Source organism: Indicator indicator, chromosome 13 (genome assembly GCF_027791375.1).
Source record: "Indicator indicator isolate 239-I01 chromosome 13, UM_Iind_1.1, whole genome shotgun sequence".
Classification (NCBI taxonomy): domain Eukaryota; kingdom Metazoa; phylum Chordata; class Aves; order Piciformes; family Indicatoridae; genus Indicator; species Indicator indicator.
The window spans coordinates 16,286,045-16,298,290 of record NC_072022.1 but is presented as its reverse complement, the minus strand read 5'-3'; the positions used below and the strand labels follow the sequence as shown (position 1 = coordinate 16,298,290).

General features: G+C 41.0%; 1 protein-coding gene across 1 annotated transcript in view; it reads right to left on the bottom strand.

Annotated features, from left to right (window-relative positions):
• The window catches only part of DNER (delta/notch like EGF repeat containing), an 83,702-nt gene extending 72,142 nt beyond the window's left edge, over nt 1-11,560 (bottom strand). Inside the window, exon 1 of the mRNA XM_054386120.1 lies at nt 11,303-11,560. Within this exon, the coding sequence (XP_054242095.1) occupies nt 11,303-11,560 (258 nt within the window). The remainder of the gene's footprint in view (nt 1-11,302) is intronic.
• Nucleotides 11,561-12,246: the final 686 nt, after the last annotated feature.

The following is a 12,246-nucleotide window of genomic DNA, read 5'->3' as shown; positions in this document are numbered from 1 at the left end:
CTTCTGTTCTATCACCTGATACTAGCTCAAGAAACACATGGACATGGCACTTTGGTTTAATGTCCATGGTGGTCTTAGGTTGACAGTTGGATTTGATGATCTTAGAGTTCTTTTCCAAACAAAATAATTATATGATTCTATACCTCTGTGCCTCATAGGAATTGCAGGTACAAGTCCACTCTCCACAAAAATTCATAATCCTTTCATACCCATAAGAGTGAAAAAGATATCTGGAATACTATGCAGCAACCTTAGGGCATTGATTTGGACCTTGAATACAGGCAGGTTGTGGGGAAAACAGGCCAAATTCTCTGAGAATACATTTTGTGAATTCACCTAGCTGAGAAATAGAAAAATTCAAACCAACTATCATTTTACTTATATCCAAAGACTAGTCAGTACCAAAATGAAAACTCTCACAATGCCACTGAAATGCAACTAAAGCAAGAAAAGAAGCCACCAGGCTTTTCAGCGTCTGAATCCTCTTTTATTAAAAAAAAAAAGAAGAAGAAGAAGAAAGAAAGAAAGAAAACAAAAAGGATTTTTAGAAGTTAACTCCATTTATGCAGCCTAGAGTTAAAAGACATTTTAAAAATTGCACTTCTGCAACTACAGTGAAAAAAAGCTTAGGCACTGAACAGATGCCTAAGCATTGCATGAACTGGGAATTGAACAGATGCTATTCTTATAAAGGTAGAACAAAGCCAGGAAAACATACCTAGAAATTAGTTCAAATTGATTGCCTTCTAATGGTTGTTTCTTATATCATCTAGCTAGTAGCCTCAAAATCATTCAAAATACTACCGAGGTCAAAGGCAAGGGCAGCTTGGTACTTCAGGAGCTGCCATGCTGCAGATGTGGATCACAGACCAAGAGACCAGTACAGTCCTTCCTTTCCAACATAGCAAACAAAGAAATACACACTTCCCTTGCTCAGAGTATATTTTGTACATTAAATCAAAGCCTCCAGAGCTGCCAAATTCCAGAACACAGTCACAAGTGCTCTGTGATTAAACCTGAATGGATGGGTTCTTTCATTCTCTTATGAATAGCTAAGGCAAATATTTTAGCTTATGTTACACAAGCTTAATATTCAACACATAAATGTTAACTTTTCTACATTTTTCCTCATGCTGTCTGTGTTTAATGTCTTCAGTAAAGAAATGCAAACACACAGCATCATATTCTATACCCTTCTTCATCTCACTTATCTCATGAAGTTTATTAATGACTTATTCTACTCACCCCACAACTCAATGACTGTAACCAAATCAGTTTCTGCACTGAAATATCCCTACATCAACTTTTGTTTCCTCTGGGTTTGACACTATTTGCTAGGAAGAAAGTAAATTTTCCTATAACAAGGGACACAAGCTCCATCAGTAACTTTCCCATATGACATTATTTGTTAGCATGCTGGAAAGACAAAATTGTTAAGGCAGCCTGAGATTCATAGAATCGTAGGATCATTAAGGTTGGAAAAGACCTCTAAGATCACTAAGTGCAATCTTCTACCCAACACATCTGTGATCCCTAGACTGTGTCTCAAAGTGCCACATCTACTCATTTTTGGAACACCTCCAGTGATGGTGACTCCATTCTGAGAAAAGAATTAGGTGCAATAAGAAAGAAAGAGGCTTTGTATATAGAGAGTATGGAAAAATAATAACTTTTTTTTTAAACAAAGTAAACCACAGATTCTAACATAAGAAATACACAAAACCTACATCATCTCAACTCTGCCAAAAAAATGATTTGTTGTTTATCCTACTTCCAACTGGCAGCATTATTAGATCTTAGGAATTCGTTTCACTGATGTCTACTTCCATAAATAAACAGGCAAGTTACTACAGGATAAAAGAGGAGATGAGCTTGTAGTCTTGCTTTTATGCATCCATATATTAGTTTTCCAAAATCAACCTAACACCTCTACAATTCCCTTGGGAAAAAAATCTACCTAATCTGCATTACTTTAAAAAGACAAAGAAACCATGCAGATCAACAGCTGATACTATAAAGTTTCACAATGAATTCCAATATTAGATTAGATAATGGCATTGTTAACATCTAAATCAATACACAAATACTCATTAATTTTTCCCACTAGACACCACCATGCCACACTTGTAACAGTTGGGAAGAAAATGACAGTTCACTGAATAAATAGCTTCCATCAGAAACATATCCATGATTTGGTCTTTTCTGATCAGAGGTGCTAGCAGAAAACTTTCTGGTAAATCTACACTCCTTGCTGCAGCACTAGTGCTCTGCTCAAAGACTTGGGACCACAGTATCTCTTAAAGCCACACAAGAGAATTGCAAAGCCACAAGACTGTCAGCATAAATGGAAACTTGCAAGACTTCTCAGCTTCACAGAACTGCCCTGCCTAGTGCCAAGGATCTTGCAAGACCTTCTACCAACCAGCAGCTATCAGGGCTTAATAGCTGCTTGCAGTAAATGCCCCACATCCAAGTGGGGTCTATTTTCACATCCTAGGCAAGGAGCTTAGAAAAATCTTAAGAATACAGAACTGGATGTAAGCGTATTTTGAAAAAGACAAAAAGTCATCCTCAGAACTAGAAATCCCAAGCTGGAAGCTCCTGCAGTACTGATTACAAACTGAAAAGCATATACATCATGCAGATTCATAGACTCATAGAATGGTTTGGGTTGGAAGGGACCTTAACGATGGCCTTATGCAGCCTGGCCTTGAACACCTCCAGGGAAGGGGTATCCGCAACCTCTCTGGGCAACCTGTTCTAGTGTCTCACCACCCTAACTGTAAACAGCTTCTTCCTAATATCCCGTCTAAATCTACCCTCCTCAAGCTTAAAGCCATTCCCTCTCATCCTATCACTACAACCCCTTGTAAAAAGTCCTTTCCCAGCTTTCCTGTTGGCCCCTTTCAGGCACTGGAAAGCCACTCTAAAGGTCTCCCCGAAGGTTTTCTTTCTCCAGGTTGAACACCCCCAATGCTCACGCCCTCTGACCAGCTTTGTAGCCCTCTTCTGGGCTCGCTTACAGCAGTTCAATGCTACATTCAGCTTTGCTCTATGTCACTTACACAAGAAAGTTTGCTGGCACAGCTGTCATTCCAGAGTATCCTTCAATTGATTATATCACATGAACATAAAATATGGTTGAATCACTCACTAATATGTTAATAGAAAATATTTCATGTTCCCAAATCCAATATAGTTAGGTTCATACACCAGTTTGCTACATGCTACTAGCAGGACTTAATAACCAGAGGACATAGCTGTAATTGGTAAAGCTGTCATGCTGTACTTAACAGGGCTGTGTGAAAAGGCAGAGTCACTGCAACCATTAATCCATACTTTCTTACTCACTCTATAAAGAGTTACAATCTGGTGGGAAGTGATCCACCTCATGGCTGCACCTATCTTCATGCCCCTCAGTACAAGAGGGACATGAAGGTGCTTGAGTGTGTCCAGAATAGGGCAACAAAGCTGGTGAAGGGTCCAGAAAACAGGTCTTGTGAGGAGCAGCTGAGAGACCTGGGGTTGTTCAGTGTGGAGCAGAAGAGACTGAAACAAGGCTGGAGTGAGGTGTGGGTTGGTCTCTTCACCCTAGTACCAAGTGATAGAATGACAGGAAATGGCTTGAAATTGTGCCAGGGGAGGTTTCAATTAGACTTTAGGAAAGAATGTTTTCCTGTAAGAGTGGTCAGGCATTGGAACAGGCTGCCCAGGGATGTGGTGGAGTCAGCATCCCTGGAGGTATTCAAGAAACGTGTGGACAGGGCACTTTGGGACATGTTTTAATGGCCACTGTGGTCTTTAATTGAAGGTTGGACTTGATGTTCTAATAGGTCTCTTCCAACCTGAGCAACTCTATGATTCCATGGCATTACCAGGGAAGCTGTTTAACTGGGAAGAAAGGCATTTGGGAAATAAATGACATAGCATGCATTTTCCTCAGAGAAATTACTTGCTACATTTCAGGAGCATCAAGAAACTCAAGGTCAAATGGTTACAGAAATAACTAGTTCTAAACTCACATTTGTCACTTTTAAAGACAAAGAAATTACCATGAGCTTAATTCACCTTTAAGAGATGTCTTATTGGAGTCTCAATCAGCCCTTTAAAGAAAAGGTCCCACATTTTTAGCATGCTCTATACATGCCAGATCCCCTTGCACCTTCACAAAGATGATCAAGAATTTATATACCATCAATGCAGTACCTTTCCACTACTTTTAAGACGCAACAGCTAGCCTTTATAGTTTAACATTACAGTCCTATCACAGTTATGTAAATTAAGTCATTTTGTCCTTCCTTCAATTAAACACGTTAATTTCCCAGGAGACTCAGCACCATTTTTGTCAGTTGCCACATATGCCATCATCACACAGTACGCTGTAGCCTTAAAAAGAATTAATCAAGTACCTGATCTTATGGACCCTGCCTGTGTCAGTAAACCTGATGTAATTCAGCTGACTGAAATTCAGAGGTGTTCTCAAATGAGAAATTTTCTCAGGTCCCTACATACAAGAACACAAACCTAGTGTTTGTGACAATAAATGCCAGAAAAAAAACTGTCTTGCAACCCAGCAGTAGCTTTAGGATTCTCAACACAAACCACACTTAGCTCACAGATTATTAAACTTCTAAGAAGTCACATGAAGCCAGACTGAGGGAGCTGGGAGAAGTTTGGAGACAAAAATGCTCTGGGCAGACCTTATAGCAGCCATTCAGCACCTGAAGGGGAGAAAATTGGAGAGGCACTGTTTACAAAAACATGTAGCAATAGGATTAGGGGAAATAGTACTAAACTACAGCAGGGTAGATTTAGATTAGCCATTAGGAAGAAGTTCTTTACCATGAGGGTGATGGAAAACTGGAACAGGTTGCCCAGGATGGTGGTGGAGGCCCCATCCTTGGAGACATTAAAGGTCAAGCTTGATGGGGCTCTGAGCAACATGATCTAGTTGTAGATGTCCCTGCTTACTGCAAAGGGGTTGGACTAGGCAACCCTTAAAGGTCCCTTCCTGCTTAATGCATTCTTTCTGTTTAATAATGCTCAGTTATATTTGCCCCAAAATTCCATTACAACAGAAGTACAGGTATATAATCAATTTAAAATTAATAGACTGCTAGATCCATATGTAAGCTAAGCCTTGTATTTTGATTTGCCATTACTGAGATTCATCCATTAATTTGATTTTCATGAAAAGTATTTAACAATTTGCCCAATTGCTTCAGCAGAAGAAACCATACATCTAGTGAACACTTTAAAGCAAAAGTGCAAATAAAATATGTATGATCTTTCACAGATTTGATTAAAGCACAAATCATTAGGGATTAATTAAAAAAAACCCAAACAAACAAACAAAAAAACCACAGCAATGAAACAACCCATAAAAATTGCCATATAATAATAGTTCATGGTGATAGCTACTGTCCTTATTGACAAACACCACTACCAAATACTTCAAAGGTAGATCACAGCAATGTACCAGGTGTGGAAAACTACAGAAAACTGTCCTTATATTTTCCTTAGCCACATTAGTGGATTACTAGTTGATGCCCAGATAAGCAACTGTCTCCTTCCTGTTGCTTTTTCTCAAGCTTCACCCTTGTCGCAAGATTGAGTTTTAGTCTGCTGGTATTCATACCATGCCAGCTTCAAAATGAAAGTTCGGGCTGGAACAAAGTATTATGGGGCTTGAATCACAGAATATTAGGGCCTGGAAGAGACCTCGAAAGATCATCTAGTCCAACCTTCCTGCAAGCACAGGACTGTAACATGGGAGGATTCCTGTTCTGGTTGCTGCAAACGGTTTGGGTTCGGGGTTATCAATGTGGGCTCTTCTGCTGAGATGGCAGCAGGAGAAGGAGGGATGGGGGACTGGCTCTGGCTTGGGCTTTTACCTCACTTGTTTCTGCCAGCTGCTTGCTGCTGCTTGCTGCGGTGCTTTTTCTGCAAAAAGGCTAAGATAATTGTGCATTTGTATTACAATTATCTGATTTGCTCAGTAAACTCTAGTCTTACCTCACTCCTTTTTTGTCTCAACCTGGAGTTTTTTGTGTGTCGTTTTTCTCTCACTTCTGTGTTGGGAGAACAGACAAGTTAACCCATTGGTTTTGCTTTAAATTATCACAATTCAGACTCTTCTTGTCTCTTTATAAAAGTGAACAAGTTGTTTCTGCCAGGTTATTCAGATCCTTTCACATTTACTAATCACTCCTGCTGCCTTTATTCTGCATCATGTGTATTTCTGCCCTCTCCATTTTGTAAGCAAAATTTACCTGAACTTGATTTCAGGGGATTAATTGAATTCACAGAAGGGAACAGCAATCTAAAACAGCCTCTGTTCTCTTGTGACATTAACTGCACATCTTTAAATTATTTGCATTTTGAACACATGCTCAGTGAGGAGTATTCAACATACTAGAACCTTTCACCACCAGAACATACGGGTCTTCCTCACAAATAATCGGTTTATTTAGACTATACATGTTTAGCTGACATAATTCCTTCTCTTGTGCATTTGTTAGCAAGTTTCAGCTTTATTAGGTCCACCACAAAGGACCACATAAGGGCAACAAACTGAAAAGGAGCCTTGTTGTAAAGAAAAGGAATCGTATCTTCTTACCCTTTTTACAGCTACTGTTTCTCAAGATACCCAGAATCCTTCTCAAGCTGACAATACAGCTGCTGTTATAACTTATACATGAAGTACAACAAAGTTCCCAAAATCATTAACATTCAGTAACCTTATCTCTGTATAGCAACTCTGCTTTCATAGTCAAATTGAATCCTGCTCTTACCTTACTCAAAAGCCCCTTGTTCACAAACACCTTTGCTACAAGTCTTTATAGTACTGATTATTCATCTGCCAGAGGTCATTGTGCAGCAAGAAAACTCAGACATCACGGAAACCTGGTAGGATGACTTGCACAACTGGAGTGCTATAATCAGTGGCTACTAACTTTTCAGAAGGGATAGGTGAGGAAGAAAAGGTATGTGGGTGGCTCTCTATTAGGGAGATGTCTGAATGTCTACAAGTTGGTGATGATGGGGTTGAGTCCTTATGGGTAAGAATCAGGGGGAGGGCCAACAAGGCTGATACCATTGTGGGAGTCTCTTACAGACCACCCAAACAGGATGAAGAAGTGGATAAAATATTCTACAAGCAGTTGAGAGTTGTTTCACAATTGCTACCACCCCTTGCTCTCACGGGGCACTTCAATTTCCCAGATGTCTGCTGGAAACACAATACAGCAGAGAGAGAACAGTCCTGGACGTTTCTGGGGTGTATTGAAGAGAACTTCCTGATGCAGCTGGTGAGGAAGCCAAATAAGGAAGGTGCCCTCCTTATGTAGACTCACCTTTAGAAAATTCCATTTTAAATAAGATGTAGAAAATTACATGTAAAAAATATTTTCCAGTATGGATGTGTGGGAAGAGCCATTTGAGTGAACATCACAAATCCTCCTCAAGAATACAGATCTTTTTGCTACTACAATACTGATTTCAACATTAACTCCAAAATGCTATTACATCACACTCAGAAGTAAGGAACATCCCATAATCACTAATCAGACTATTCAGAAGAGAGCTGGTGTAATGCTGGTTTATTATGCTCAGACACTATTTGTTTTCTAGTGATCACTGACACAACCTGTAAATTAACTAAAATCATATTAAAAAAAAAAAAACAACAAAGTAAAAGAATGAGGGAAAAATTATCAAATAAAGGAGACAAGAATAGAAGACATACAAAACCCAAGAGTAGCAACTAACCCAAACGAAACATGTATGACAGGATTTTAAAATATGTTAATAAAATACTATTTCTTCATGTGAGTCTTTTAATGAAATTAGCACTAGCATGTAACCAAATCAATATCAGGCAATTTAATGCAATTAGCTACATTCAGATTCTGTACTTTTCAGCAAATGACCAAGTCTGTAATGAAATTTTTCATTTCCTATTTAATTATTTTGTACCTTATATCTCTCAAATTATTTCATAATGCACTAACACAAATCAATTTTTCCATCAATCTTGCCTGATCAAGAAAAAATATTTTACTGGATTACACACATCACTTGAGATAATACAGTAATCTAGACTAGTCTTTAGAAATAAAAGTTAAAGATATTTCAAAGTAAAAACTAAGTAAAAATCTAGAGAATATAAAGTTTAGAGAACATTTAAATAGATTGAAATGAACTGAATTACAGATATTAATCAAATTCTCTCAGTGTAAAGATGAAAATTGGCCAATTTAGAAACCCTGCAGAAAGGCAGTGGAGTTCACTATAATTTTTTTAGACTTTTCTTGGCAATCCATGTGACTGCTCACACTAAAGTTTAGATACTTCAACACATAAATTCTATTTCTTCTTTACGGAGAAGTAAGTAAGTATGGGATAGAGAAACGGGAAGTAATTCACCACCATGAAAAGAAGTGGAATTACATCACAGCAATGTTCTGCACTGTGAAATCAAACAATCCATCACCCTAAAAAACCCTTAAAGCTTGTAAAATGAAAGACCTCACATTGCTTTCTGCTTGAATATATAATCACATATAATTCATGGAATGGATGTATATAAGAGGACCTGTAACTTCTTTTGTGAAATAAATAACAAGTTACTAAAGCAATTATAAGATCATTGGCTTAAATCCAAGTTAAATATATCACATGGTGATAGGAAAGCTCTGGACTTCTAGAAGTATCTCATGTGTTTGTGGTGTCAGTTTCTTTCCCCATGTCAGCACCAACATCATCAAGTGCATCAAAACCAGTTACAGGAAAAACTTCAGTAACAAAATTTGTGGACAATCCCCAACTTTAACTGTTAGAAATCCTTCTACATTATCAACTTCACTGTGCCCAATTGACTTGTAGGCAGATTTAGAACATTTTTTTCTTTGTTCAACATTTTAACACATCTGAGCAGAATTGGTGAAATGTTTCTTTCACTGCAAGAAAGAAACATGAAAGTAATTCTCTATTTTCAGGGAAGTGAGGTTCCCAAAAAACTCCATCTCCATTACAAATTCCAAAAATGCAAACTTAACTTCCATGATCAGGGTATGTAAGCACAGTATTTCCTCTTTGGATTTTTCCCCCTCCCCTCTTGACATTTCCCTAGCAACCTCAGCAGCATGACTTAAAACCTCACCTAGATATATCCCAATGATCCCCAGATTTAGCCATAGTTTTCTCATAATCCTTAAGGGACATAAGAAAAAAAAATCCTTAAAGCCTTTTTTAAAGTCTCTGCAATTATTTATTATTTTTGAATTAGAAAATACAACTATTTTCACCTTTCTTTGCAGAATTGTAAACAAATAGGCATCTGAATGACACGAACTAATGTATTTGTACAAAATTTATTTTGTATATCAAAATACAAATATCCTCAACTATGGATATGTTGTGTTTTCCTTACCCCTTTAAAAAAAACTGTCTGCCCTCTAGTTAATCAAGTCAAATTTCAAAATCATGTTATTATAGTCCTGACATCCATACTTCAACTGCTGAAATGACAGCCACACAAGTGTCATTCATTTATTTAACATTTTTCAAGGTTAATTACTCCGTTGTTTGGGTTTTTTTTAAAACCTCAACCAACCAAAATGTGTGACACTGTGTGCCTCCTGTAAGGTAATAAAAAGAACTAATGATATAGAAATGTTGCCTAACTCTTTTATTAGAGACAATCAAATCCAGTTACCTAGGTACAACCCTTCACAGGATGTATGATGCCAGAAAGTGTTGCTTCTTAAGTCTTTAAAAGGGTCATTAATTAATTTTTCAGTGGTGGATCTCAGACACTTAAGTCTAACAATCAAACACGCAGTGCTCTCTTTCTGTCTTTGCACTGACAGAAATATAGTAAACTATTTAGGGGACAAGAGCTAAAATTAGCCAAGGAGAAATCTATTTAATCCACCTTCATCTCTCTGATTTTACATGATTTCGTTTGTGTAAAAATCTTCACTTTCATTGTCATGCTGAATCAGCTGAACCATTTCAAGGTAAGCACTGAACTCTGTTCATAGTGCTCCTACTTTACAAAGGCTTTCATACTTACCTGCACATTAAGTCTTCAGTAAATGTATTATCACTTTCACATGTTCAACAGTATAGTTCAGATACTACACAACCAAGAAACATTAGACAAAACAAAACAAAACAAAACAAACCAACAACCTGACTTAATTTACTTGAATTCCTCTGTTCCTATGTTAAATTCACTCAAACCACAGGACTGATAAAGAAATAGTGACTGAGCCTTTTGTGTGGTCCTGTCACAGAAAAGAACCCATGATACACACAGGCAGGAAACAAACCTCTTTGTCCCTGTGCCTGCTTTTCCTTATCTGAAGAACAGCAGATTAAGTTTTTGTGAATTTCGTCACGATAGCAAAGATTTTCATTTGTAACGCTAGAGATCTAAAGAAAGAAACAGAATTACAATCTTCACGTAAGAAACAATTCCATTCAACATTATTACGTTAAACCACAATACGACCAAGCACGTCAGATACTGCCTCTCCATATTTTAGATTATCCCTACTCTAAGCATTCTGACCTTTCAGAATTCAAAGTCAATCTAAGAAGCACCTGAAACGTGGAAACAAGCACTCTTAACATGAAAGTGACCATTGGAAACACGATTTAAAGCGTTCCCGACATATGAAAATGACCATTTAATAATTAGCGTTCCAAGTAACACAAGGACTGGCAGGAGGCTACCGTACTGAGACGAAACTGGAAGGTACTGGTTGACCTCAGCCCCGTTCTCGTCCACCTCTAACGGAGCCCCTCACATGCCTTGTCCGTTTCACGGCTTGGGGTAACCGCTCTCCCCTCGGCTCGGGAGCCAGCTCACGGCATAGATCCATCCATGCCAGTCACTCTCAGCACCAGCACCCGCGTTCCGCGCCCACCGGAATGAAGGGCCCCTCGGCCGCCCGACGCGGCCGTGAACGACACTAGCGGCTTCCACGCGAGGAGCCGGCGGCAGGGAGTGGCCCTGCAGGATGAACGACGCCCGGGGGAAACGGGCACTGGGTGCAGCTGCGTGCCCTCCGGGGCAGACGGGCACCGAAACTGCTCCGTGCGGGGCGAAGCAGGGAGGGCAGAGGCGCCCGCAGACAGGGTAGGGGTGAGACGGAACGAGGACGGGAGAGAAGCAGCTGCAGAGAGACCAGGGACACCCAAGGGCAGAGCCGGGCACAAGGACGCAGGCCGTAGGGAAGGCGCTGGGACGGGGGAGCCCCGGGAGGGGCGAGGCGGAGGGCGTGCCGCTTACCTGGCAGGAGGTGCCGGTGAACCCCGCGGGACAGGCGCAGCTGTAGGCGGCCGGAGGCTGGGGCAGAAGCAGCTGCAGGCGGCGGGACGCTGAGGGCTCCCGGGCAGGCAACGGCGAGCAGGTGCCGTTGTTGCGGCAGGGCTGGCTGAGGCAGGGGTCCCGATCGGGGGGCGCGGCGGTGGCCGGCCCGGGAAGACAGGCGCGGCGCTGGGCCAAGGCCAACAGCAGCAGGAGGAGGAGCGGAGCGGCTTGGGGCATGGCGGCGGGGCGTCCGGATGCGGGTGCCGCTCCGCTGCGGTTGCTGGCGGGGAGGGAAGAAGGGGATGGAGGAGAGGCAGCCCGGCTGCTCCCTGCCCGCGTTCCCCAGGCAACGGGCAGGCGGGGACTGGGCGGGGATGAGCCGGCCACCCCCCGCCCGGCAGAGGGCAGCCGCCCGCTCGCCATGCGCCTGGGCCCCGCCCCTGCCACCGGCCCCATCCCCGGGGCAGCCAGGCGGGGAGCACGGCAGAATGGGGAAGTGGGACAGCAAGGCGCGGATGGGGACTGGCAGACCGGGAGTGCCGCAGGTTCGGGACAGCCAGGCGGGGAGTGCGGCGGGATAGAGACAGCGAGACTGGGGGTGCAGCAGGACAGACATAAAAATTCTGTTGTTTCTCCCATTGAGCAAAAGCCATGTGTTTCTCAATCAAGGTTATCTACAACTGATTTAAAAAACAATGTATATTTTTCTAGCCTATTGGAGATTAGAATTGCCTCGGATTAGAACTAAAATATCTGGTCTGTAAATCAATTAATGGACAGTAGGAAGATAATCCACATTCTCTGGACTTAGGCTCATTTGCTTCTGCAAAAGAGAAGTATTTAAATCTCTGAATTCTCACTTCTTTATCATAGGATCCAACAGGATTACTGACAGCAACACGATAACAACTTTCAGAATCCTT